General features: G+C 48.4%; 9 protein-coding genes across 9 annotated transcripts; 2 read left to right on the forward strand and 7 right to left on the reverse strand.

Annotated features, from left to right (window-relative positions):
- Positions 1-1,254: 1,254 nt before the first annotated feature.
- GL218_00842 (uncharacterized protein) lies at positions 1,255-2,374 on the reverse strand (the record flags this gene model as incomplete). The annotated part of the gene is made up of 2 exons (XM_033577288.1): positions 1,255-2,018; positions 2,095-2,374. 2 exons carry the CDS (start codon positions 2,372-2,374, stop codon positions 1,255-1,257), a joined length of 1,044 nt encoding a protein of 347 aa, XP_033441912.1.
- A 1,739-nt stretch (positions 2,375-4,113) lies between these two features.
- On the reverse strand, positions 4,114-7,138 carry GL218_00843 (Endoribonuclease YSH1; the record flags this gene model as incomplete). The annotated part of the gene is made up of 5 exons (XM_033577289.1): positions 4,114-4,580; positions 4,649-5,303; positions 5,353-6,484; positions 6,813-6,910; positions 6,980-7,138. The coding sequence occupies 5 exons, from the start codon at positions 7,136-7,138 to the stop codon at positions 4,114-4,116; spliced, it is 2,511 nt and encodes an 836-aa protein (XP_033441471.1).
- A 1,101-nt stretch (positions 7,139-8,239) lies between these two features.
- GL218_00844 (putative hydrolase nit2) lies at positions 8,240-12,746 on the forward strand (the record flags this gene model as incomplete). The annotated part of the gene is made up of 6 exons (XM_033577290.1): positions 8,240-9,478; positions 9,568-9,898; positions 9,949-10,217; positions 11,424-11,516; positions 11,729-12,275; positions 12,451-12,746. 6 exons carry the CDS (start codon positions 8,240-8,242, stop codon positions 12,744-12,746), a joined length of 2,775 nt encoding a protein of 924 aa, XP_033441907.1.
- Positions 12,747-13,467: 721 nt separating this feature from the next.
- Positions 13,468-15,562, reverse strand: GL218_00845 (Protein sum2; the record flags this gene model as incomplete). Its single annotated transcript, XM_033577291.1, has 6 exons — positions 13,468-14,384; positions 14,436-14,455; positions 14,529-14,866; positions 15,096-15,339; positions 15,398-15,433; positions 15,546-15,562. 6 exons carry the CDS (start codon positions 15,560-15,562, stop codon positions 13,468-13,470), a joined length of 1,572 nt encoding a protein of 523 aa, XP_033441472.1.
- An 800-nt stretch (positions 15,563-16,362) lies between these two features.
- Positions 16,363-17,535, reverse strand: GL218_00846 (Box C/D snoRNA protein 1; the record flags this gene model as incomplete). The annotated part of the gene is made up of 1 exon (XM_033577292.1): positions 16,363-17,535. The coding sequence occupies one exon, from the start codon at positions 17,533-17,535 to the stop codon at positions 16,363-16,365; it is 1,173 nt and encodes a 390-aa protein (XP_033441916.1).
- A 759-nt stretch (positions 17,536-18,294) lies between these two features.
- Positions 18,295-19,517, forward strand: GL218_00847 (uncharacterized protein; the record flags this gene model as incomplete). Its single annotated transcript, XM_033577293.1, has 3 exons — positions 18,295-18,399; positions 18,602-18,776; positions 18,994-19,517. The coding sequence occupies 3 exons, from the start codon at positions 18,295-18,297 to the stop codon at positions 19,515-19,517; spliced, it is 804 nt and encodes a 267-aa protein (XP_033441474.1).
- Positions 19,518-19,958: 441 nt separating this feature from the next.
- On the reverse strand, positions 19,959-21,063 carry GL218_00848 (Galactinol synthase 1; the record flags this gene model as incomplete). Its single annotated transcript, XM_033577294.1, has 2 exons — positions 19,959-20,603; positions 20,719-21,063. The coding sequence occupies 2 exons, from the start codon at positions 21,061-21,063 to the stop codon at positions 19,959-19,961; spliced, it is 990 nt and encodes a 329-aa protein (XP_033441918.1).
- A 1,747-nt stretch (positions 21,064-22,810) lies between these two features.
- GL218_00849 (uncharacterized protein) lies at positions 22,811-24,180 on the reverse strand (the record flags this gene model as incomplete). The annotated part of the gene is made up of 4 exons (XM_033577295.1): positions 22,811-23,292; positions 23,364-23,570; positions 23,644-23,733; positions 23,874-24,180. 4 exons carry the CDS (start codon positions 24,178-24,180, stop codon positions 22,811-22,813), a joined length of 1,086 nt encoding a protein of 361 aa, XP_033441919.1.
- An 883-nt stretch (positions 24,181-25,063) lies between these two features.
- Positions 25,064-27,868, reverse strand: GL218_00850 (AP-2 complex subunit alpha-2; the record flags this gene model as incomplete). Its single annotated transcript, XM_033577296.1, has 4 exons — positions 25,064-25,228; positions 25,285-27,245; positions 27,302-27,636; positions 27,687-27,868. The coding sequence occupies 4 exons, from the start codon at positions 27,866-27,868 to the stop codon at positions 25,064-25,066; spliced, it is 2,643 nt and encodes an 880-aa protein (XP_033442335.1).
- Between the last annotated feature and the right edge of the window lie 31 nt (positions 27,869-27,899).

Consider the following 27,899-nt stretch of genomic DNA (forward strand, 5'->3'; position numbering starts at 1 on the left):
CTTTGAGTATGGTCTTTGGTTCTGCTCTGGGGTTTGGTAGGAGGAAGGAAGGAAGGAAGGTCACGGAAGGAGAAAGAAAAGGTGCTATCATATTGGCCTGGTAGGCGAGGCCTTTCTTGTCTCAGACGTCATGGATTGCTTCAAAGGACACTATCACTTTTGCTCTGACGGTACGACACATTCGCCAACTAATGCGTTATGTCTCCTCTATTCCATGACTTGGCACGGATAGAGAAGCATAACGGCACGGAACAACTAGTCTTTTCAACAAGGCAGTTGAGATGTTGCCAACATTGCTATTAGACGAATTTCTTTGGTCTCTTCTCCTCGGGTCTTTTTTTCCTTTACAAGGTTTTATGATGACCCGCCACAGTCACGACAGGAGTAAGGATTCTCAGATCTTCTAGGATGATCTTAGCAGATATCGACTGTTGGACAGCTGGGGTGATAGTTGAATTATAGGGATATGGACCCGACGGGATCCCTAATCATACTCTGGCGATAGTTCATAGTTGGTTTTGCCAAAATTGGTCACTGCATTTGCTGTTTCATAGTTTGATGGCCTACTTGGCCTTACTGAATTTAAGATGTTATTTCCTTGCGCTTTGCCTCTCTTGATTGATTAATCAATTGCTTGGTGATTTTATTGATTAAATGTGGTCATTGTCGTAGTATTCCTATGATGGGGAATTGTAATCCCGATGGTATGAGTAAATTAACCTAACTCCAGAAATACGAGGTATAAGGAGTCCATATGAGTTTCCTAGACATACCATTGTAGATGAAGTGAACATGGACAGATACAAGTTAAAAGAGACTGAGAGCGAAAGTTTTTGAAGACATATTTTCAGTCTATAATAGTGATTCTCTATTTTTCGGCCCACGCTACCTTGAATGCGCGAGCACACACCGCTATCTACGACTCTACCTTATAATAAGAGGCTTCTGGGTAGTTAGTTAAGTAAAGCTAAAAAGTACAACGAGGCATCATATTTTGATAATCCTTTTCTCTAATCCCCTGATAAGCTGTTCCGCTCCCGCCCTTCTTTCCCCAGTGACAGAAGAAGAAGAAGAAGAAAACCGCCGTATCCTCTAACTAAAAAGGGGTATCGCTAAAGTGAGAGGTGAGAAGAGAAGAGAAGATGATATATAAAAAAGGGGAGGGAGGGAAAGAGGGTATCCCTGGGTCTTTAATAATCAACCCCGTAGAATAAGTAAGTGGAGGAACTATCCATTTCGTCCGTCCTAAGAGGTTCACCGCACAGGCCCATCAACCCTAACCAAAACCTTGCGGTCCAACTTCCTCTTGACAGCACCGAGCACCACCTTCAATATGCCGTCGGCGGTAAGCGAGGGGGCATCAGCCGGCCCCGCGGCGTTAAACGTGGCCGTGTCTACCATGTCGCGGATGCTCTCGCGGCGGCACAAGTCGTCGTCGAGGTCGCGCAGGGCGCGGGTGGCGGCGGGGTCGCGGCCGACCTGGAAGAACTGGATGCCGACCTGGTGGGGAGGCGCGCCGATGGCGTCGAGGCGGCGGGCGGCGGCGGCGATGGTCTCGGCGGGCTCGTCGGTCGGCTGCCCGTCGGTGATGACGATCACGTTGATGGGACGCACGCTGTAGACGTCGCCGGCGGTGGCGCGCACGCGCGCCTCGTAGTGCGAGAGGTACGCCCGCAGGATGTGGTCGAGCCGGATGCCCGTCGGCGTCGCCTGGCTGGGCCGCACGACCCCGAACAGGTCCGTCACGAGCTTGGCGTCGCGCAGCGAGCGGTAGCCCGTGCCTGCGGCGCCGCGGGATGCGTCGCCCCGGTCCGACGTCTTGTGGTTGAGGAAGTAGACGTCCACGCCGTCTTCGTCGCGCTCGACGCAGATGGGCACGATGGCGGCGACGGCGGCTTGCGTCTCGGCCCAGCGCCGCTCGACTTTCATGGAGAGGGAGTCGTCGATTAGGAATATGGTGTTGAATTCTCGTAGGAAGGCGTATTGGTCGTCTGGGAGCTCGCCGGTGGGGGCGGGGACTGGGGGTTGTTGCGGTTAGTTGGGGTCAGGGTTGGGGATAGGGGTAGGAGTGGATAGGGGGGAAGGGGAACTTACTTGAACCAGGGGCCTCGGCGAGAGTTGGTGAGTATGGAGGAGGAGGGCTCTCTGCACGTCCCCGGTCTCGTTGGGAACGCGAACTCGATGAGAACGGGTTGCTGCTGAAGATGGCGGATAAACCGCGACGCTCACCGGAGTCGTCGCCGCCGCGCTGGCTGCGGCCACTGAACGACCTGCGCAAGGAAAAGCCCGATGGCGCACGGCCCCGATTATTAGCCTGGGCATTGGGGCTCAGGTTTTTGTTATTGTTGCCGTTGGCCTCGAAAGGGTTACCCATGGTGTTTAAGTTCAGTCGTTGTTGTTGATAAAACTCCTCGTGTCTGCACTGAATATTCCTGCACCTGTTGGAGCAGCTGGGAGTTTTTAAGAAGGACGACGAGTGTGTCGAGTATGATTGTACGAATCCTAAGGGAAAAGGAGATGGGCTGGTAGAAATGGCTTGCATTGTCGAACAAGTGTGTTGTTCTTGTTGTTGTTGGCACGCAGATGTGTTTGTGGTTAGTTCCTTCACACGGGGGGGGGGAGTAAATGGAACTGAGTCAAGGTTTTGTCTCTAAACTAGACTCGGTAGACTGAAAGTTTAAATAAAGGGAGTGACGAATGTCTTTGTTCTTTCTCTTTTTTTATAGTATAATTCGTTAGGTCTTGATACTATAATTGTTTGCTCGTGACATGTAAGTGACTTGATATTCAAGTGTTTGTTTGGAATGTTCAATTAGTTAGTTATAATTTCCAATTAGATGTATTGACTCAGTTTGTTTGTTTGTTTGCTTGCTTGTTGGATTGATTAGATTCTACTATTCGAATCTTCTATACAACACATATCAACATATAATCACTCACTTCCTTATAATTATATACCATCTAAGATATTGCCTACCTCTCTGCCTTGCCGCCCCCCTTCATAGCCGAATTAAGGGGCGACTATAACAATAAGAGGAAAGGAAGGTTCCTTTTTCCCTTTAGAGTTTCTATCATGTTTCAAAGCTGATACCCTTTTCAAAATTGCATGTGTCCAAATTCGATACATTTGGAGGCTATGTTGAGTACTAAGTTACACTAAAGTGTTGATACTAGAATGATTTCTAATTCATAGCCTCCGGTGTGGAAGTGAAAGTGAGGCTGGCTCAAGGCATACTGGCAACTTACAACAATCACGGGACCAATAAAATCATTTCTATTCTGTCATTGGCTGAATAAGTTATCGCGCTAGGTACCAAACCTATGGTACGGTGGAGGTGGCTAGTAATTACACAGGAGTGCCACACTAGTGCCACACTCACTTATATCTATACCTAGTAGGCATAACGAACTGTACTGCCTACCTACCCTCAGCACTATTTGGAATAAACTATACTACAAATCTCTTAGTTATATAATATACAATTCTTAGACTATATCCTAACCACGATGATCAATTTTCACCTTGTTGGCAGTGTCAAAATATAATATGCCGACTTACATCCCGATTTCCACGCAAGGCATAAAACAAACCGGCACATGCATACATAATTCACGCATGACAACGGAATAGGATTCAGACGGATCTCCCCATACCTGAGCCTCTGAGTTAGTCACATAGAAGTGTCAAGAATCATATTACTCATGGAGGAATAGTTCTTTGTTTTTTTCTTTCTTCTTTTTTCTTTTTTTACTCATCAAGGACATTAACCCGGCTATTGAAGGATGGCGATGTTTCGACACTACATCTGCCATAGATGGGAAAATGTACCTAATGCATGATATGCAGGTATTGCAGAGCCTCATCCGTAATCTCATAAGACCTCTCGCGCGCGCCTATCTCATGACCACATCTTGGACCCGGCACGGCTATGTCGTGTCATATCATATCCTCCCTTATCGCGCAAAATCCACTCCACTACCTACGTAGCCTTAGAATTCCTAACCTTAGTAATAGTACATACGTGCGTGATGGCCTAATCTCTTATCTCCGTGATCTCGTCTCAGTCATCTTAGGATAGGAGAAGACGACGATGATACGATGATATGATGATATCAGCCCCACAGCGGCGCCGTGATCTCGACAGCCCGTTCGACGACAGCCTTGACCCGGTCAGCGAATGCCTTATGCTGGCACTCCACCTCGATATCCTCGAGCCAGACCGTAGCTACCATCTTGTCCACCTTGATAGTAATGCCCGGCACGGGAATACCGATCTTGTGAAGACGCTCGAGCTCCGTCTTCTGCCGCAGCTCTAGGAGCCGCTCCTCTTCGTCACCGTCATCTGACAGCTCCATAGACGCATCGGAAGCAGCGTCTTCGTTGTCGCCATCGGGATTTTTAGGCTTCTTGTCCTTGACTAGAGGCGGTAGTTTGGGCACCGTGATGGGAGTAAGCGCGTCGGCGCCGAACTGCGCCTCGAGGAACATGAACAGGCGCTCCAACCGCTCCTCCGGCGTGAGATTGGCGTGAGGGTTGCGGGCCGGCAACTGGTGGGAGTGGGAATCCTTGTTCGCGGATCCTAATCAAATGTGTTTGTTAGTAGAGGAAATAGTTTGCGTTAGGCTGACTAGGGGGCATTTTGCTTACGCTTCACAGCAGCAGGGCTGCTCTCGACAGACAGTAGAACCGCCATGACGGCGTCGGCAATGCCATCGTTCAGCATATTACCTTCCCATTCCAATTCTACCTCGCCGTTGTTGCGATATCGTACCGTGACGCAACCCATGACCAGGTATGCCGCAACAAGCTGGGCGATCTCTTCGTCTGCTTCGGTCTTCTTGTCATCCCCGTTTGTCTCCTCGTTCTCGGAGGTCTCCTTTCGATTCTTAGTCTCCGGAAGTTCCTCGATGCTGCCAAACGTGCCCTCGAGACCCCATTTGATGAGGTCGATACCAGCTGCGGTCAAGGTAAATCGCTGTCGACACGCGATCGTAGAAGTCGTAAGACCTGCGTATTCGCGCAAATCCTCAGGATCCATTAGGGACATCTTGAAGTCGTTCTGAACGATAACTCCGGTTACTAGTTCGGTGTTTTGGTCGTCAGGCGAAGGTAAATGCTTTGGGAGGGGTATCGACGCAAGTTTGCCGACTACCTTAGCAACCTTATCGGTTTTGAATGGGATGCGTAGTTCTTCACAATTCCTAGGACTAAACACTTTGACCTTATCTGTTTTCCCCGCGTTCAATGATAATAGCTTGGACTTCAAACGCATCATATTGTGCTGCTCGCCATGCACCAAAATCTAATGGGATTAGTAAAGGAGTATGCACTACAATAACAAAACTACTCACCACCACAGGAGCTCCCACTTCTTCGATAAAGTCCTTATTTTCTTGGCCGTCGACATGCGCGGCAAAAGAATATTCGGCAACGCTACATCTTCGAGGTATCATAACTTTCTCGCTATCGCCACCAGGGGCCCTCCGCACGGCATTGACACTCCTTGACATGACGGCCTGAATCTGATCTGGCTCCTGGACGATATACTTGGCCATGGTGCCTTCGACACTGTAACCTGTGATAATAACTCCGTTCTTCTCGTTCGGTGACCATCTCTCCAGTAGCTCTCTGCTAATACCGTTCTGCAACATTCCAGGGCTTGCAAGCATGACGCAGCCGCCAACGTCGTCAAACCTATCAAGGCTTTTGAGAGACCTAATATACTTGAAGTCCCAAGGACCGCCTTTACCCGCACCATCTCCTGCAGCCTCAGCCTCTGCCATTCGTTCTCGAAACAAACGCTTAATATTGTCGTTCATAGCCCCAATGTATGTCTGGTACACAACCATACACTTTCGTGCTAGATTGCTAGCGTAGTAGATGGGAATCTTTTGGAATTCCTGGTGCTTACCCCAGTACTCATCTAAGATTAGTAAAAGCTCCTGAGCTCTGCCTAAAGCGAACACGGGCATTAGGACTCGTCCACCTCGGTTGAGGATACCCGTGATCGATTTCATTAATGCCTGCTCCCTCTCCAGTCTTGGGACATGGGTTGATACTCCATAAGTCGATTCAGTGATAAGCACATCGATTTTAACGCCTCTAGGGACCTCTGCAGATACTAAATGTCTGTCTTGCTCTCGAGAATAATCTCCCGTGAAGAATATGTTCAGTCCAGCTATCTCTATGAGGAACATCGCAGCACCTAGTACATGACCAGCGGGATAAGGAGTAATCCTAATAGAAGAGATAGTGTGAGTTGTGTGGTAATCGATTGCCTCGATCTGAGAGAAGGTATTCAGATGGTCCTGTTCTGTGTATACGGGTTGTGATGTAAGATTCGACGAAGTGTTGCCGACTCGGACACTGTCTTGGATAAGCCATTTATAGATAGCCTTGGTTGGATGCGTCATAAAGACTCTGCCTCTGAAATTGGTCTTCGCTAGAACATAGGGAAGAGATGCGGCGTGGTCTATATGGAAACTTGGCCAATGTTAGCATACTTCTTGGAGTGTATAGAATACCGGAACTAAGAGCTAAAGGAGGCCCAGCTATCGCAATGGGTATCACGGCAGTCAAAAGGGGGCTACCAGCTGGGTGACAGGGCAATATATTTTATTGATAGTTGAATACATGAGAGCAAAGTCATGAACATCCACCAAGTCCGTAGGCGTAATATCATGGCAGAGCACTCAGATAATAGCCTCTGCTTATAGTAGCGGGACCACGTCACCTTCCATCCCAACTGATACGAAGCCCTTTGATCATCCACAGCTGTATTGTATAACGAGGATCGGAAGGATAAACTTACTGGCTAATAAGGAGAACATCGACAGTGCTTAAGTCGAAGTCGTCAAAGAAGGGGAGAGCGGCGAGGCCATCGTAAGCAGGATGTTGGCCAGCATCAAGCTATACAGAGATATATTGTTAGCTAGGGACTATTATAACCTGGAGGGAATCAAGTTTAAACCAACTAACCATGACTGTTTTTCCTTTGTACTGGATGATATGGCATGATCGGCCGACTTCGTTTCCACCTCCTAGACATAGAAACATCAGTTCATCTGCTGGATCTACTGGCTCCTCATCAACAGCCGAAGCCGCAGCCATTACCGAAGCCTTGCGCTTAGATGCCATGGCTAACAGAGCTTTCAGAGCTGCGTGATAGGGTTGTTGGAGTTGCGCTGTTTGGTCCTGAACCAAAATGTATTTGTTGCTAGATAGTTAGGGGAAGAAAGGAATGCGATCTAGCGTAGTAGCGCACTAAGTTTGTTAATAAACCAGCACACAATTGATGTCATCTCAAGATGAGAGCATTACGCGGAATGATCGCGTGCAGTTAATTAAGATCAAATAACTTTAGCACTTGAACCAATAATGAAAAGAGAAGTTTAGATGTTATGTAAGGATCAATATGTGGATTGTATGGCTTGTATTATTGGCGCGGCAGGTACGTAATGTGGCAGCAACAATAGAAGCAGCAATGGAATTGGAGTAGGTACGTACTTAGTACCTAAACTTTAGCGCGTCGCGCGTACTTTCCAATCTGATCTGTATTAGGTAGAGGTACCTTGTTACCTTAGGTTAGGTAATGTTAGTAGGGAAACCCTCTTTCCATTGCGGCTCATCAAACGGCTTCTAGTTGATCCGATCAAGCATACAGAGGGAAGTTAAGGCCAAGCGAAATTACCTAAGGTTTAGGTAGACTAGATGTACTTAAGTATTTGAGTTAGGTACCCGATATTATGTAGGTACCTACGTATCTAAAATCTTTCAGTCAATTCAGTCACTAAAGGGAAGCCTATGAGGACCGTGCGTTGGTACTACACGAAATCTTTCCAATGGGGAAACAGCAGCTTTTCTTGTGTTGCTGAAGTCTAAGATCGCCTCCTCATCCATCCCAAACATAACTATCCCATCACCAACCACTACCGTCCCGACGCGCCCCTCGCCTCTCTCATTGGTTTCGACCTTATTCGGTATCGCATTTGTCGCCTTCAGATCGCCTTTTCAATACATATCCTCTCACCTTACTTCTTACACCGTCGGATGGGTTTCACCCGGTTGATTGTGACAGGCTCTGTGCCTGTCCAGGTTCAGAGAGCGTGTTGAAGGGTTGCTATTTACTGTTGTTCATTGTTTCAGACCGAGGACTCTTCTTCATATTATAACTAATTACATCATATCCCTATAACCCGCCCGTACTTTCCCGGCTCGATACATTGTCACATTATCGTCATGTCGCATCCACAACCTACGATGCCCCCGAGGCAGTTCTCGCCTCAGCAGCATTCTCCGAATCAACCTTATCAGCTTCCTCCCAATAAACGAGCTAGATTATCTCCTGGCCCCCCGTCAAATCCAGGTTCGCCCTATCCGAACTATGCCCCAAGTCCCAGAGCTACTACTCCGGCGACTACACCGATGACCCTACCCTCACCGGCTCCTGCTCCTAACCACAACATTAATCAAGTTCCTGCGGCAGCCGCTTACAACACCCCTTACCAACAACCGAATGGCCGATCTGCATCTGTTGGCATGACACTTACGATGCCAACAGCGGTATCAACACCACCTCTAGCATCGCCTCAACCGCAGACTCCCAATATTAGCCACGCGCCTTATTCTAACGCGAAGCTTGCGCCAGTTCCTACCAGTACCTCATTCACTTCTTCGGCACATCCGGTTATCACCAACATGGGACCACCGACTATGAACCCCGCGGCGTCTTTCTCGTCCATCGATGCGACAAGACAAGGCCTCAAGCCTGCATCGACCAAGGCAGACGTCACATACGACGTGGATGATATGCTTGTAGGCACCGGTATCGATCTAGAAGAGGAGGCAGAGTACTTGAATAATTTAGAGTCTCGTGGATTCCCTAATTACCCACCTGGTGGGCCGGAGACTTTGTATGGAGCTGGACCTGCCAATCAACCTGCTCAACCTACCAATGCGAAAACGCAGGAGGAGCTTGCTGCGGAGAGTGCAGATAGAGCCTGGAACGACGCAGCGGCACGGCTTGCCCGGACTAGAAGTCAGGAAATAGCCAACTACCTGTTAGAACCGGGCGTGGTGCACAAGCGAATGGCGGACACAGCTGCCAAGTATGGTCTCAACTTGAATGTGGACCTAAAGCCGGATGGGGGACGGTTTATGGGGAAAATGGCAAGTCCTGCCGGCGCCAAACCGGAGATCAAGGTTATGTACCAAAAGTCTCCGGATGGCACAGTGGTGCAGACGCTCGGCTCGTTTATCCCTCACGATGCTTTTCTCGTCGACCAAATCGCGCTGCTGTCGATAAGTACGAAACAGCACTTGCGAGAACTGGTTGGTGATGCAAATCGGGTTTCCACTACGCGACAGAAGACCTCTCATGGCGCTATACCTTCCGAATGGCTTGATGCAGCCGTTATACCATCGGCCGACGCGAACGGGGCCCAGGGTGAGGGCCCGCGGACGGGTGCGGAGAGCGCGGTTAGCCCCCGCACAAACCCACTCAAACGTATGGACTTCTCAACCGTAAAGCTTCTGTTCGTATCTCGTATAACTAACTGTGTTTATAGGCTCGGCGGAATGAGCTTAGTAATGGACTGCCGACGCCAGTGTCGGAAGCCTCTCCTATTAACCCTATAGTAGAAGCCATGACAGGAACCGTAAAGGATGCGCGCAACGCCGAAGAGGCTCGGCTTAGAAAACGGCTGAAGCGCATAGAGAAAAGCACCGACAAGGACAAGGAAGGCGGTGATAGTACGTCGCGAGCCGGGTCCGTGGCGCCAGGCACACCTGGATCAACGGCACCGGATTCAGGTGAGGTGAAAGCTCCTACGAAGAAGGAGAGCAAGAAGGCAGCGAAACTCGCAGAGGCAAGCAGTACGACTGTGAACCAAACGTTAGGTCTGTTTGCAGGTGGCAAGAAGAAGAATATTCGTGGATGACGAATTCAGGCGGCCCAGGCAGTGGGGCAAGTACTCCTCGACCTCAAGCTGCGGGCGCACCGGGCACGCCAGGTTCCACAGCCGCAGCTAGCAACAAGGCTCCTCGTGGACCCCTGACGAAGGCGGGCGTCACTCACCTCGGGCAGTTCCGCGAGGATTCGGATAAAGGAAAGAATATCCAACTTCGTGACTGGGTCGTCGTTATAGAAGAACGCGGCTTCGACATGAAGGCTCTACAGCAGGCTTATGACATCTTGGATAGGTCTGCCAAGGGCACGGTAGAGAACACGTCGTGATGGTAGGCAGTCGGCCTCGAGACTTTTAAGGAATTGACAGTATAAAACAACAGGGGTCTTCCGAAACGAGCGCGACCTAAAAACGGCCGAGTAATGAAATAAAAAGGGGTTAAGTTTACTTTTCCGGGGAGGGATATTATACCCTCTAGACACTTCGCGTTGTATTGGTATACATATTTCTACATTTCACAGCCAGGCGTTGGCATCAGAGGGCATAACAGGGGGGGCACGGTTGGCTTTTGCATTTTTTTTTTTCTCTGGTTTTGTTTTCGACCTACTTCCGCCGATAGGACAACCAGCCTCTAGCGGACGAGGAAAAGAACAGACGATCCGAATGAGAGGTTCGTGAAGGAACGACCTCGACAGTGTGTGTTGGTATTGATGTGGTATAAGACGGAGCCTACTAGGCTTAATTTTGCGTTTCTACCTACTAGTAGGCCAAGGCTGGCTAGCTGATCATAAGGCTATGCCTAGTAGTCAAGATGGATGGATGGACGGATGGATAACATTCGGTTGTTTGGCTTGGTGGGCTGCGTAGATATCTAGCTAGGTTAGATGGTTCGCGAGAATGGCCAGTGAAATACGCGCGAGCGCATGTGCGATGAAGGTTTTTTTTAAAGGAGCGGGTGATGTGTACCTAAGCGTATAAATGAAATGATATATATATATATGTAACCCTATATGTACCTAGGATTCCCGTAATACTTTGATCTATGAGTGTAAATATTTATTTATGTACCGCCGTAATTCGGCCCCCTTTCCCAAGACATCGGACGGAAGTGGGGAACTAGTAGCTCTAACCTTCCCCGATTTATTTGACATCACGTCAAGAAACCCCCGAATGGCTTGATATATTTTATTTTCCGGTCTTATTCCTTTTTTTCCCTTCTAACCTAGCACTTTCGACACGTCGTAAATTTAGAAAATTAGACGGCAGGGTTGGTTATTTGGTGTGTTTCATCGGAGGAATTTTATTATCACATTATTTATAGATTGTTAGTTAGATTCAGATTCACGTGCGCTGTTTTACAAGACGAGGAAAAGTGCATATCTATATATACTAAGAGTGGTATATATATAACGTCGAGATGGCCAAGGCGGTAAGATGAATTATATCCCATTTTGGTGTTTATAAAAGGGAATATAGATATATATATATACGTGCATGACTGACTAACTATTCTATAGGCGATAGGGCAGATATGCTCGTCCAACTCGATGGCGCATAATCTCGAGCAATGCGTCAAGCTCGTGGGCCAAGCTGCGGCTGCTGGAGCGAAAGTATGTAAAAGGGAATAAGTTTAAATTTTCACTTTCTATCCCGCGAGGTTGAGAGGTTGGTTGAAGCTATGCTTGGGTCTGTTATATCATAGGGAGATATATACACTCTCAACTTAGAAACGAAGGACCGCATATCATATCCCAAGCCTTCAACTCATCTATCCCATCATACCCCCTATCCATCAACACAAACCCCAACTGACCTCCCCCAGATCCTCTTCCTCCCCGAAGCATCCGACTACATCGGCTCCTCGGCCCAAGAATCCCTCTCCCTCGCCAAACCCCTCGCCACCTCGCCCTTCGTATCGGGCCTGCGCTCCGCCGCCGCAAAGCACAACCTCGCCGTACACGTCGGCATCCACGTGCCCGTCTCCGTGAAGCCGTCTCTCTCCCCTAGCAACCCAGTCCTATCTTCTGTTCCGCACTCCGAGGACCCGGATTCTATTCCTCCTCCCCTTCCTTCTTCTACTACTGTTTCTACTTCTACTACTCCTCCAACATCAGAACAACCAACTACCAAAGGGGGAGAAAAAGAACCAGAACCAGAACCAGAACCAAACCCCTCCCCCCAAACCAAACTCTACAACCGCACCATCCTCATCAACCCCGACGGCACCCTCCACCCCACCGCCTCCTACAACAAGCTCCACCTCTTCGACTACCCCGACGCCTCCCTCCGCGAATCCACCACCACCCAAGCCGGAACAGCATTCACGCCCCCCTTCGACACCCCCGTCGGCCGCATCGGCAGCCTAATCTGTTTCGACCTACGCTTCCCGGAGCCCGCCTTGCACCTGACAAGAACCACCACCACCATCCACCCCCTCCCCACAAATCCTCCTCTACCCCAGCGCATTCACCATCCCCACCGGCCTCGCCCACTGGGAACCCCTGCTCCGCGCCCGCGCCATCGAGACCCAATCCTGGGTCATAGCCGCCGCCCAGGTCGGCACGCATAACCCGGGCCTGTCGCCCCGCATGAGCTACGGCCGGAGCCTCGTAGTCGATCCCTGGGGGCGCGTCATGCTTTCGCTGAGAGGCGTGCGGGAGAAGAAAGAAGGCGAGAACGGGGGTGGTGGTGGTGGTGGTGGGTACGAGGTTGAGGAGGGGGCCGTGGGGGAGTTAGGACTAGTAGATGTGGATTTGGGCCTGTGGGAGAAGATTCGCGAGCAGATGCCGCTTGTGAGGAGGACGTATGTTGCCTTACCCCCCTTCTTCCCTTATACGTGATATATCTACTTATACCAAGTTAACTTATCCTCGTTCCGTCTGTTTACTAGCTAATATTTCTTATAGGGACGTTTACCCAGAAGTATAAAGCAGTTAGGGGGAATATAGAAAATATAGGCATTACGGCACGAATTACTACGACAGGTCACAAGTCACTGCATAACACATAGATAGAGCGACTTGATGGTTCTGTATTAACCTTTGTAGCTCAGCTTATGTACCGACTCAAAAGGCCAAAGCCATCTACAAACATCAAGCCTGCGGTTGCAGTTGTTTTATCTTTTCTCGAGTGCCCTACCTAAACGGTAATACCTCAAGAATTATTTGTATGTATCAACGCCTACCCTCCCGCAAGAAACCTTTCCTGCGTTCGAGCCAAAACTATCAGGCCCTCTTTTTTTCGTCTCGAACGTAAAATCGTCTGATCGTGCTCGTGATGCGAATGCAAGAATTGTACCTGCCCCCTTGCCAAACCACCCTTACGCCATTGCTAGGAGCCTCAACTGAAATCATGCCTATCGAGCTCTGGAGCATGGCAAAACCGCGTCATTATCCACCAAGTTCCTGCGCGTGGAAAAAAGAAAAACCAGATCATGCAACTGCCGTATTAATACACTGCTAAATGATGTTGCGTTTGAAGGTACCAGTAGGAAGTCATGAATGTAAAAAACGATCAGTCGGCTGTGCAACATCTACATATGCTGTAATGTGCCGACGTAAATCATTGAGCTGCGGGTTGGCGGTATGCATTCCCTCTTCCTCGAGGGGCAAAGCCACGGCCGCGAGGGCCGCCACGTCCACCACGACCCCGGCCGCGGTACCCACCACGGTAGCCACCATCAACGCTTCCCTGGCCAAACGTCTCCATGTTCTTGCGCTGCTCTTCGCCACGCCATTCTCGTCCGCCAGGCTTCTGGCCGCCGTTCTCGGCACGATCCTTAGCCTCACTGGAGATGTTGTCGAAAAATGATGTGGTCTTGTTATAGGCAACAGGAGGTACAGAATCATCGGTCTGTACTTGCTCTGGGACTGAAGTATTGGGAATGATCTCAGCAAGAGGCGGGCCCGCGATAGCCTCTTTTACGAGATCTTGCTTGTTGAATTTTGCATTGCCGGCTTCAAAGTCGAAGTCGGAATCCGGAACGTTGACCTTGCTTGGCCCGCCGGAACGTCCACCTCGACCACGTCCCCTACCGCTTGCTGAGGACCTGGGGGCGTTCATCCTCATCTCATTGACCTTCTTTGTTAGGTTATCCATTGCGCTACCATTCTGTGTAGGGGGTTCAGCAGCGGCGTTGTTGAGCTTCGCCATCGCAACAGCAACTGCTTCTTTTGCGGCTTGAGTGGCATCTTTAAGTGCAGCCTGAGTAGCAGCTTGCCCTCCTACAGGTTTAACTGTAGAAGCGGCGGCAGTAACTTGGGGGGCGATTTTCGGAGTAACTGCGGCCTGAATCGGCACAGCAGGGAGGACTCGATTGTTCTTAGGGCCGGTTGGAACAGCCTTCTTCTCAGCGACATTAGTCGGAGGGGCGTTCGTTGTCGATAGAGATTCTACAGTAGCTTTGACTTCCGCCGCGGTAGGTTTCGACTCGACCGGGGGGTCGGGGCGGCGCCAGTTGAGGTGGGTTGAATAGGTTGCTGTGCAAGTGACTTAGGCTCCGTAGGTAATTCAACCGCGGGGCTACCAACCAGTCTTTGTTTGTCGACGCCTGCACCGATAGGAGCAGGCCTGTTATTATTGTTCTCCTGCTGGGGTGTTCCCCTCATCCCTTGACCAGGCACGCCAGGGGGTCCTTGAGGTCCTTGAGGCCCTTGAGGACCAGGTCCAGGCGGGTATCCAAAGCTATTCCACGGACCGGGTCCTCCAGGTCCACCAGCCGGGAAACCTTGGCCGGGAGGAAACCAGCCAGGGGGGGTGGGTAGGGCATTCCATGAAAGCCTTGACCCGGAACGGGACCAGGGCCACCACGTCCCCATTGTCCAGGAGGCGGAGGATAGAACGGGTTGGGTTGATACGGACTTTGGCCGTAGCCTGGAGCTCCTGGACCAGGTGGAATAGCACCTGCTGGAATAGCACCTGCAGGACCAGGACCAGGACCAGGACCGGGACGAGTACGAGCCTATAGTGGAGAGCATATAGTTAGCATCGATGCTTCATAGTATAACAACTCCATAGTTAAGAATAAATAAAAATATTTTAATGCCATGATAGCTCAGAAGGAAGGCAACGGAAATATCAACACGGGGTTTTTGCGCTTTTCAGACAAGTAATACTTTACATCCGAAATGTTTCGTCATAGCAATGGACATGGTTTTTTTTGTAGAATCGAGTGGAGATGGACAACTTACTCCAACGATAGCAGGATCATCTGGAACCTTAGGAGGTTGGTTCTCTTTGGGAGGAATAGGAGCTTGCTCGATTCGCAAGTCTTTCACGTCACTACCGCGAAAGACGATGTATTCGTAGACTTGGTCAGAAGGTGCTATCTCTTCTTCTGGGCTACCTTTACGGCCCTCGGTACCGAACGATCTGACATTTTCTAGAGAGACTGTCGACTCTTCTGAATTGATCTCGTGCAATACACCCGAATAGCTATTAAGATTAGAGGCGGGGCTCCAATGTAGCACCGTTGGCTTGGGGGGAGGTTTACCGGATATCACTCTTCGAGATGAGGGATATGCGAGAGCTAAATTTACATTGGAGTTAGCGGACTAGATCATTCAGAATCTTGCTATAGCTAGACAACATGGGGAGGATGAGGAGGAAGACGAGGATGGAGATGAGGTGAAGATGCATACCCAAGAAATTCAGACATGGTGTTGTGTTAAAAGGTGTGAGGTGTGCGCGATCCGCGCACAGGAGGAAGAAGTAAATGCAATCAAGGTAAAAGTGGTAAGTAGAAATAAATTGCAGTAACAACGTTTGGAAAAGTACGAAATTACGAAAAAATAAATGCAATTTACCGTTGAAGGTGGAGGAGGAGGTTGGATGAGATAGGGTTGAAAGGAAGAGAAGAGGAGGCTGAATTTCCCGGTGCGAAGAATTAAAATTTCAACAAACCGCACCGTTAGCACCAGCCCCGTTAAAATGAGGTTGTAAGGATTTTCTTCCTTTTGATGTTAGGTGGGTTCCGTTCCGTGGCAGGTGTAAGCAGGTGTATTCACTTGTCAGTTGAATGTCAATATAAGATTCTCCACTTTTCTTTTACGTCTATTCCTACCTCATAGGTCCATCTACTTACTAAGCCACAGCCACAGCTTGTTTGCTGTATTAATACATTTGAGAACTAACTGCCAACAATTAACCTTTACTTATTACTATTAATCCAACAGGCTTACTTTCTTTATTTACATTAACTAAATAGACTAACTGTTGTTTGCCTAAGATCCACGAGCAAGATGCCTAGGATATATTATTTTTCTACCCAATTAGGTACTATCTACCAATACACCTATGGAAACGCCTACGGTACTCTATCGCTTACTTTTGAATGTAAAAATATTGAGCTGTAAAGTGGCTGTGGTATTCAATAGGTAACAAACTCAAACCAGTCACCATTAATTTAATTCACAATACGAGAAGACATGCCCATTGAGGGATTATCATTAACACACATTACTCTGACATGTCAAAAGAATCTGACCCTGAACTACTCGTAGTATCATCATCCTGTCCATCCAATTGTTCATCCATAGCCTCTCCCTCCTCTTCACTCAAGTATCCAACCAAACCAGAACCTTGCCGCTTCCTGGATTTTCCCAGTCTACTCTCAACAACACATCCTTCAGGAACGGCCGTGGAGTTAGCTGGTAATACATATATGGTGGGGAATTCGACAATGTCGAGCCCAGGTAGAATGGTAGCCAAGTTGTCGGTTGGCCGTAGTGGTATGAGCCTTTGTGCTTCCCTAGAAGGTGTCCTTGGCTTAAGGTAGAAGAAACGGTATTTATCCTTCAGCCCCTCGATTATTTGTGACCCTGAAATTTCGTTGTTCCACGCAGCCGTTTTCGAGTCTTGCATAACATAATCCCCGCCACTCCAAGCCGTCGTAGCCAGTTCTTGGCCACCCCCAGTAATTATTTTCTTGTCCTCCAGGGATCTTTGCTTTTTCCTGCGTACGTTCCTGGTTGCTAAGATGGCGCTGGCGATGATATTCCAAACTCTCTGCGAATCCAACGTAGAGAGGAACTTCATCCAGTATCTTATGTAAAATTTTCGAGGGTCCGTATCGGGACTTTCCTCAGCAGAGCCAATAGATTTCCACTCAAGCCATTCGACTTGCCAATTCATAGTTCTCGTGCGCTTGTTCCAGCTCGTTTTGTTCTCTTTTGCCCGAGTCATGCCGTAGGGAACAGACGCAACACGGATGCCCAGCTGCCGCATCCGCTGCATCGAATTCTTGTCCCATCTCCGCGAATTCTGTTCAAATGTAACCCTTCCGCGACTTTGGCCCTTATGGAGACGTGCTCTTTTGCTGGGTGGCGGTCGCGATGCGGTGTCATCTTGTGGTAGTATGTCCTTTTCTTCTTTGAGTATCTTCTCAACTCGTTCGACGGATCTTTCGATTTTGGTTAAAAAGTTGTAGTCGTGGTCGATTCCGGCATCCGTCTTCAACTTCTCCCGCGGCATATATACTGTTGGATCTCGTTCTCCGTTGCATGATGACCATTTCTTATGCTTCTTCACACAGGCTAAGGAACATGTTCGGGTTCCGCATCGAGGACATTTGTATTTAGGAGTTTGTATATGGCAGATGGTGCAGAGCGATGTCAGTAAGGGGTCTGCCATTGGAAGGATTTAAGGTATAGATAATGTAAATGAATGAAATATTTACTTCTTAGCACCGTTGCGATCATTAAACGCTAATACATGCAGACTTAAGCTTCGAAATTATCTTATCTTATCGATATCTAACCGTCTGCATCCCTTATCAATATCGAGCTACCTAGCAACGCAGCCCCGTCATTCCCGGTAGCCATGTGCGAAATCTCCTAACCGCATCTCTAGCTTCTTGCATACATCTACCTATGCATATTGGATCTTGATATAAGTTACAATGCTGCAGCGAATAGAATAAACTCCTACTCGAAGGAATTACTGGACCCTATATCTTAGGTTTAATCCGACCGTGACGAGATAGTGCCGATATTATGCGAGATATTGTGTTACGAAGACATAGAGGTGTTTAACACCAACAACTCTCACCTTGTTCGTCGTCACTTATACTATTTATCTTTTATTTTAAAATTGTTTATAAAAGATGTATATTTCTTATATATCCAACTTCTAATTTATTTTCAAAATCCAAGTCTTATTTTATTACATTTCTTTTTAACACAACTAATAGTTACAATCAAGATTCTATAAGTGTATTAGACAGTGTATATACTGTATCAATTATCTTAGTTGATATTTTTTCCCTTAATCGAACTTAATGTGTATGACTCTCAAAGAAGTAGTCGCGTGGTCAAATTCCAACAACGCTATCTTCTTACTTCCAACTATTCCATTAACAATAAATTCATAAAATTAGCTCATGGCTCTACAATGACGGATACAGATATGAAAATCGACCCGCAGAGAGCTGCTGCTCTAGTATCGCAGATCAAAACCGTGCGTGAGCGCATCGCTGCTGTGGCCAACGGCCGCGATGTAAGTCACAACCGTCCCTCGGTAGCTTTACCATGTTAAGGAATCGAGTATATTCGAACATACTCATTTTAATACATTGCTTTGGTTCTAACTCTCTCCGTTCCCTTGTGAGAACCTCATATTATATGCTACACCGCTTCTCCCACTTTCATGAGTTTCTTGACTTCATGTATATCCAGATAGCTAATTCTATTATTTATAGGTCCGCTTAGTCGCCGTCTCGAAGTTGAAGCCAGCCAACGACATTCTCGCGTTGCTAGAGCAGGCTTCACCGCCGCAACTTCACTTCGGCGAAAACTATGCCCAGGAGCTGAGCCAGAAAGCCGAGCTGCTACCACGAAGTATACAGTGGCACTTCATCGGCGGCCTACAGTCTGGTAAGACACTCACTATAGTCTCCTTTCTCACATATTACCACCGTTTAAAGGCATGATAATAAATATCATGGTATATTATAACAATAAGAAGATAAGCTATAAGAATGTTAGGAATCTGCATGGCATCCTAAAGATATAAAATCTTCTCAGATACACTACCCCTATTCCTTTTACTGTAACTCACTTATATAAAAACCCCCTTTACTAACACACCCAGGCCACTGCAAATCCCTCGCCAAAATCCCCAACCTCTTCAGCGTCTCGAGCATCGACACCGAGAAGAAAGCCCAACTCCTAGACAAATACCGCGGCGAATACCTCTCGTCCCTCTCATCCCCATCCCCCTCCCCCCCAACCAACCCCCCTCCCCGGCAAAATCAACATCCACATCCAAGTCAACACCTCCAACGAACCCAGCAAATCCGGCTGCACCCCCGGCGCCTCCACCCTCTCTCTCTGCCGCGCCGTCGCCGCCCTCCCGAACCTGCATCTGCTCGGGCTGATGACCATCGGCGCCATCGCCCGCAGCGTCGCCACGACTCCCGAGACCGAAAACGACGACTTCCTGTGCCTGCGCGAGCAGCGCGACCTGGTCGCCGCCGAGCTGGGCTTGGCGCCCGAGGACCTGGAGCTGAGCATGGGTATGAGCGAGGACTACGAAGGGGCTATTGTCGCGGGGAGCAGCGAGGTGCGTGTTGGGAGCACGTTGTTTGGCGCGCGGGGGCCGAGGAGCGAGGCTAAGATTAAGGTGTAACTTATAGTATTTGCCTTGACATGTGGTAGTGGTATGTGCCTAGGTATAAACAGACCTCTGGCCTAAACGTATATCTAGCATAGGATCCGGCCAGGGGCGTTTACGAGGATTACCTGACCCAGATCATTAAACCCACAAAGAATGAAATAACACACTATCAAACATACTGAACCTTAGTCATGGTAATAACCATCCGTCGTGGATCATCGTTAAATGCTCATGATGCTCTAAGCTGTTTGCCTGCTTACTATCTATCCCATATTAACCCCTACTCCACGCCCACGCCTACATGCTCGCGCACAAGTTCCAAACAAAGTTAGATATCTCATGTCTCTACCATGTCCCTGATTAAACCCAATGGTATACACGTAATCACTCTCATCCGCCCCCTAAACCTAGACATAACAACATCAAGGGAAACAGAGAAATCATTCCTGCGCAACAACAGGCACAACAACATTCCTCCACAACTCCCTCTTCTTCTCGTCCTTACTCTCCGTCCACTCCTTCTCCACCTGCGCATACTCGTCCCACCACAGCTTATGCGTCGACTCGATAGTATCTTTAGCATCGTAGCTGCGGCTCTTCCAGGGCTTATTTAAGATATAATGCAGAATCTTAACATGCTTATCATTCCAGAGACCGTCGTGGCAAGCACGCATGGGTTTTAGGGCGTTATAGTGGTACGGTAAGGGCTTCCACCGGCCGCGGTACACGATAGCCAGTAAATCCTGGTCGAAGAAGATCATGTTGGGGACGTCGGGATGAGTGTTCATAGCATCGATCAGCGCGTCGAACTGCGCCTTGGACGGCTCGAGGATGACTGTACCGCTATTCAGCAAGTGGTGGTTATTCGGGCTCTGGGGCGTGATAAGAGCTGGTTGGCCAGTCTCTTGGTCCGCGGCCGTGAAGGCGCAGTTGGCGGGGACCCAGTCCTTGCTGTAGTGCGGGAGCTTCCGCGGGTTGCAGGTGCAAGCGTGAGTGCTCGCGATCCAACCCTCAGGGATTTCGACCTCCATCATCTCGTCGATGTTCTGTAGAATGACTTGGTCGCTGTCAAGGAGGACGACACGCTGTTGATAAGACACAATTTTAGTCAGCCTTTTGCTCTTCTGTTCTTATATAAATCCAATATATAGATGTATATATGTGTGTGTATTATAAATATGCCGGGTACTAGATAATTACCTTGTACTGTGTAAACGACCACGGGGCCAACTTCTCCCACGTCCCCTTATTAATCTTGCCATCGCGAGGCGCCGGCTCGATCTTATCGACGACGATAGTGGAAATACCAGCAGCAGCGAAAGCATCCATATACTCTGTGTCCTCTTCGACTGCGCGAGTCACCATAACGACGAGACGGTACTTGCTGCGATGTCGGCGCAAAGAGTGGTGAAGCACCAATAGACCACCGAAATAGCCGCGGTTTGTCAACAGCGTCGTCCAGATCTTAGTCGGATCATACCAGCCGTTCTCGCTATCGCCGTTCTTGACGCCATTATGGCCGTTTGTAATACCGTTGCTCGCCATTGTATTCTGTCTATCGTCTCTCTTTTGTCTATGACTTGACAAGTTTTATAGAGGAGAGGGAAAAGCAAATACAGAAAGAGGGGAGCGGGGAGCACAGATAGGCAACGAAGGAGACAAGATAAAAAAAAAGATAAAAAGAAAAAAAAAGATGTATTACGCCTATATCCTATCCCACCTCGTATCTCCCTCACCTTATGTATAACCCACAGACGGACTCGGGACGCAAATCGCGCGCGTAGTTTAGCTTACCTCCATACGGCATAGCACCTACATACTACATGATGTAGGTACATATCTAAGTAAGATAGTGGGAAGGGGAGAAGTTTAAGATTAATAATATAAAGAACTACTAATAACATTAATCACCCTATAAAAGGTACTAAACACACAGTAACAATGGACAAACCTCGGCGATGAAAAGATAGGAAGGTAAGACTATAACTAGGTATGTACCTACCTAACCTAAGAAATACATATGTAATGCCCCTGCCGTCCCTACCTGCATGAAACTAGGCTTAGATAGATACATTAAGTACATTAAGTGTAGATCGATCCTTACCTTAGCTTTACCTTAGCCTCTGACGCCATCGAGAGCATAAGGCGTGGTTGGACTGAGCCCCCGCATTGGTTCAAGTATGCATTCCGGCATAATTCAAAACGTACCTAACCTACCTATCTATCCGGAGCTCCGACGTAGGCCGAGCTCTGTTTAAGAGTCTCGGTTTGTTCCGGTCTAGGAGGGGATGATATATAAGCAGTATTATGTAAGTTATCACATAGTTATTCCCTACCCAAACTATTCACTATTCACTATTCTACCTTTTACACATAGTTATACCTATCATCTATCAGGTAATACAACTTACCACCAATATTCTCAACAATTCCAACAACCAAAAAGCCATATTCATATAACTAAAATCAAAACATCAACAACCAGCGGTAAGACGGGCACCAATGTATGACTAGCTGTCCACACATAGCATAATGCATATAGATGCGGAGACGACCAAAAAAAAAAAAAAAAGAAACGCGGCAACATCGTCTATTGGCGCATCAGATCCCAGCGGGCATATCTATACATAATGATCCGCATAGGGAGGTAGTAGGTACCAGACACGGCAACTCTCCTTTGCAGCGGAGAAAAGTGCGCTTGTTACCTCAGGTAAGTTAGTGTGCTCCTATCGCCTAACCCCTATCATTGGCTAGGACTGTAGTTACGGGAAAGGGTTAGTTATAGTAGCATTACATCGCTCAAGCTCCTATAATCCTTAAAGAGTTATAAAAAGGCGCTGTACTTTTTACACTTCTCGTCCACACACAATGGAGATATAGGAGAGTAGAGTATATTAGCAAAGTTACCTAACTAATAGTGTTATTACTAATGAAAGGCCTTGAGATAAGTAAAGCAGACACAAATATTAATCTATAATGTAGTGCATGAACCAGCACGGGGTATGGGCAACTACTCGAGCTATAAGCTAGCTAATTAAGGGAAGCTTGGTATACATATAAGTCTCAAGGACACTCACGAATCATCAGCATTAACCTAACTCATGTCTTACTCTCACCGCACTGAAAAGAGACATGCAGAATCAATAACCAGGCCTCCTCCTTGCGCACACCGTATCCAGTCCTGCTCTCATCGCATCTGTAATCAACGAGATCAGAGAATAAGAAATATCTCATCAGAAACCCTAACCTCCTAGTCTACATATACCTCCTAATAACCGCGAGGGCAAGCATATCACACCGGTTTCTTGCTTCCATAACCCGTAGCCGTCTTCCACAGGGCCGCCAGAACACGGCGTACGGTTGAAAAGGGATTCGCTACTCTGTGGGAAGCATCTGAAGTCGGGTGATCGACGCAAGGCGTCCAGACCAGAGGGCGCTCGGAATGGGGACAGTAGATGTGGGGTTCCTCCGTGCTCGTAGACGTAGTAGTTGCCGATGATGCGGACATAGGTGCTGCGGTCGTGGAAGTTGCGGGGGCTGTACCGTGGCTCGGAATTGAACTTGCGCTTGTATCCATACCCTCGCTCGACGTGGAAGGGGAGGTAGGGATCGTCGACGTAGTAGAAGTCGACTCAGGGGGCGCTGTGACAGTGATATAGACCGTAGTAGCCAAGTCCTTCGCCACGGCGGTCTTCGCTGTAAGTTCATAAGTAGGCGTTGAACCTGTAGAAAGATCCGATACGACGTCTCGTCCGCCTGCTCCCGAAGCCACAGCTAAGAACTCGTTAACCACAAGGACTCATGCAAATAGGAGTGTTCTAGTATCCTGTCTGAAATAAGCTTACCTCCCACCATCATCCCCGCGTCAAACGTCGTGGGTTCAAGACCCAGCAGATTGCCCTCCGTGCCAGTAGCATCAAACCCTCCAGCAGCCTCCAAATTCGGGGCCGCAGGTAGTCCAGTCGTAGAAGCGGCCATCGCTTCTTTCGCCAGCTCCAAGTGGTGCATCGTCTCCACGGCGAGACCGCACCATCCAGCTACACGCAGAACCACTATTCATCAGCCCAACCCGTTAGGCCTTTCCAAGGACTCTAAGTATAGGGGAAGATATAACTTCGTACTCACCGATGATAGCACCGGCCGCGATCGTAATAATGGCCAGGAAGAGGAGCCACGCGTGGGGGTACTGCTGTGGAGTGACTCTACGCTTGAGATCTGGTGATAGGAGGAAGATGTGTTAGCATTGTATTGCATTCCTCGCTACCTATGTATGTTTATTTTTCTCGCCTTCTTGCAATTATTCCATCATAACGAAATTAGAATGAGAAAAAGCGATTGGGAGAATTAATACATACCAGCCCATACATCCCTCATGCGCTCTATCTTCAACGACATCCTACTTCCCGCGGGTGAGCGCCCATTCGCCTGACTCTTCTCACTGGACTGAGTCGCAGCAACCATAGCCGGGGCTGGGGTCACAGGCGCGAGTAGCACACGCTGGTGTTGGAGCAGGACCCGTCTACCTGGCATAACTGGATCGATGGAATCCGGGTGAGGCTCTAGCTTGTTGTCCTGCACATCGTGCGAGTGGTCCGGTCCCGGTCCCGGTACTACCACCGGTGGAAGTCGGCTAATCTCGAGGCTGTCTTTTTCTACTGCCATGACTGCGGCAACGAGTGACGATGGGAATGTAAGTGGTTTAGGTACAGAGAAGAGTATTATTGGAAGCGTATTGGATGGGCAAATAGATAAGTAGATGCGTGTCACGGAGGTTATCTCAAGAATTAGGGGAAGAAAGTAGGTGGATTACAGGCTTGAATCCTCAACTTGCATCCTATGTGTGATAGGAAAACGAGCCAGGATAAATCCTAGTTGTATGAGAAAACAGGTAGTCACATACATGTAGGCACCTAACCTAAGATAAACATGAAAGCAACAGGTACATAACAAGAGGTAGGCACTTAAGTTACTAAGCGCATCATCGCCGGGGGCGATAGGGGTAATACACCGGGGCTGATACTGCAGAAACTATAGTAACATGTATCCGCTATAAACGCAGTCACAATCCTCATAAACCCCTAGATAAGAAGCCATAAGAGACAACTAATTACAGAAGCAGGAAGTTATGATGAGAAATACTCCCTTCTACACTGCAAGTAATCAACTTATGTGAACTTATGTGAACATTACAATGGGGACTAAAACAGTCTAATCTTATGAGGGCTTCACCTCCATAAGCGAATAATAACACAACACAACAACTACCTACGTACAAAGGCTAAAGGCTATCCATCATCGTATAAGGGGGTAGATAAAGGGGTAATCGTTTACTTCTAGTAACACAGCCCGTCTTTGCTTGACACATATAAGATCACGTGTTACCTACGAACTCCTTTTTTCGCTCGGGCTGGAAATGCATAAAAACCGCATAATTGCTTAACTTAGTTTCCCAACGGTATCATACCTCCTTATCTCGAGTCCCCCTTCCGGCCAATTACCACCCTCTTTCTCTTCCCCTCTCATCTCCTCTCTTGCCGGTAGTACCTTATTGAACCATTACATTAGCAAAGGTATCCGATATCTCTTGACGCGTTGGTGCTTCGCGAAATTCCGGTGCTGTAGAAACTCCTACTGATAGCCTTTCCTCCATCAGCTTCAGGAGTACAGGGGGTACACTCTCATCCGTAGCACGGACCGTAAGTCGAACCATCTATTGCCTGTTAGCCGAGTTACCTCGATGTTGTAATAATACCGGAACTGTCTTACCTGTGAAGCATAATTTGGCTCCAGTCTCATTAGACAGCCAAACTTGCCTCCTTCAGCAGTGTGGAGCACGCTGGCTCCGACAAAGTTCTTGCTATTTGGGTCAACGTTGTTAAGTATACCCCAGCGGAACCCCTGGATCGTCTTGCGAACGAAGTCTTCCGTTATTTCTCGCGACTTAGATTTACCAGGAGCAAGGCCGATAATTTGCTGGGCTTCGCGCGGTGGACCGCCGATCTGCTTCCATCTCTTAAAGAAGTCATCTGCTATGAGATCCGCAGGATCCATAAACTTATGGGCCGTGAGCGGAAGCTTCAGTGTAAGGGCTTGTAAGGCTCCCGCGAGGTAACTTATCCTAATAGTAGGGCTCTTCGTGAACACTTTCTTCGCCTCGAACATGATGATCAATCGTGATTGCGCGCCTTGCATGATAGAACTCTCAGGCATAGACTTAACATCCCATGTAAGATTTTCTTTCTCGCTCTCGTCCAAGTCCAGCGTTGTTGTAAAAGAGCTCACAGTAGCCGGAGTCTTGTTCGTGAAATATAAGATGAGACATGCCATCTGTCCTCTGTATTCGGAGCGGATGCCAACCTGAAGCTGTCCATCTTCGAAGAGTACACCGTCAGCTTTAAGCAGCAACTTATTGTATCCCGATTCCCAGCCTGGTGACAGATGCGCGGCGCTGGCCAAGTTTGGCACCTTAAGCAGCTTCTCGGGAACAGGCCCCGCGTTCATGTCAAGACCAGCAAGATCGTTAGAATGGCCATTGGAACCGTTTGCCGCGCCATTAGCTGAGCCGTTACCATTCACTGGGCCGTTAGAACTGAAAGTCCTCCTAAGACCAGGGTTCTTGGCCATATTCAACTCCACGGCATCGCTGTTTGCATCCTTGCCGCCAACCACCCAGGTTCGCTTATCACTAGTACCAGCGTGCTTCTGGTGGAGTCTTGACAAGAGTGCAGACTGTCGCTCGGGGAATGGCGGCATTTCATCGCAGACCGTTCGAAGTAAGTCGTCTGTCGGAAGGCTCGCAAGAGTTAAGTACTCAAAAGCTCGTTGTTGCAACTCCGGGTCTAATGTATGGCTATATAGCTCGAAGACGTGCAGTAGTTGCGGCTTGATCTCAGGGAACAAATTGACAAATTTGACGAACGAAGAGAGAATCATGGCGCGGGTACTCGAGGAACAAGCAGGTAGCTTTCTCGACAAGGCCATAAATTGTTCGATGGGACTACAGCCAGCCTCTTCTGCAATCAAGTGGCCAAACTCTCCGAGGATATAGGCTCCAATTTTCACTAAAGTCTCGTGGCAGTGGTCTTGCTTGACATGCTGTAACGTATTATGCGCCGCATAGACTTGTAGCTCCTCATTGTTCGTCACAATCTGGATCACTCGCTGCCAGACCTCGTCGCTGAGATGGTCACCTGCGATGGCTACCAGGCGAAGAGAGACGTTAATATACCATTGGATGTCGGTAGCATATTTCTCCGTCAAGATTGCAATCTTCAAAGCCATCTCTTCTCGGATCGCAAAGTCGGCGTTCTGTAGATAGTGAAGTAATTCCGATACTATCGGCACAGAATTGGTCGAATCGCACATACTATATAGCAAATCGAGACCCTTTCTGCGGACGCTAATATCGCGGTCCTTAAGAGATCCGAGGATCACTTCTTGGTGCTGCTTGATAGGATCGAGATTCTCAGCTCGAGCCGCCAAATGCGTCATGGCTTCCAGTCCCAGGTACCGCACATTTGTCTCCCTAGACGTAATGAAACGGCCCAGGCGGGTAGATATCTGCTTCATTAACGCATGCTCCGTGTCTAGATGGATGATGAGGTTAATAGCCTCGAACAACACAGCATTCTGAGCATTGTTTTGTTGGACGTTCTTATTCGTCTCCATTGCTAGATTCAGGATCTTCTGTAGCGACTCTCGAATCATTTCTCGAACATGGCTATCCTCTATTTGGTTTATCAGTTTCCGGATCAGAAAGCTTCACCACGGGACTAATTCATACCTGAGGGCGGGAAATATTGCAGTAACCGTAGTAGTTTGACTTGTATCCAAGGGCATGGAACTTTGTAGTATAAGTAGTCAGCAGTATAATCCCCATCGATCAATATTCGCTTCATCCGTGACGCAGCTTTAACGTAGGCACCCTTATACTGCTCCGAGTTATCCTGCGCGACGGCCATGACGAGTGACGTGACTGAGAGGGCCACTCCGAGATCGAGATCATCCATAAGGGAAATTATCCGTTCTGCCCATTGCGGTTGGATTATATCCGGGTGCTTGCGGTATAGACGTAGGAGGGTAAGGGCTGCCTTCTTCTTCACGAACGCCTTCGAAGTCCTGTACTCACTGTTAGATACCACAGCTAGTTTCACCGAGGGATCACATACGGCGAAATCAGAAGTCTGTGAACCTCTGCACTCAGAGCTTCTCCCATCTCACGGCCTCCTACATTCGCAATCGCGTGTAAAGCTAAGCAGTTGAAGAGCTCGTTGTGGTCGAGGAGGTCCTTCCGTATGCTGTTTACAACTAGGTGTAATAGCTCGTGCTTCTCGTGCAGGAAGAGCGTCATAGCTAGATATCCAATTTGCTTCTCGGAATAC

This window comes from Daldinia childiae (genome assembly GCF_008694065.1).
Source record: "Daldinia childiae strain JS-1345 chromosome Unknown Scaffold1, whole genome shotgun sequence".
NCBI lineage: Eukaryota > Fungi > Ascomycota > Sordariomycetes > Xylariales > Hypoxylaceae > Daldinia > Daldinia childiae.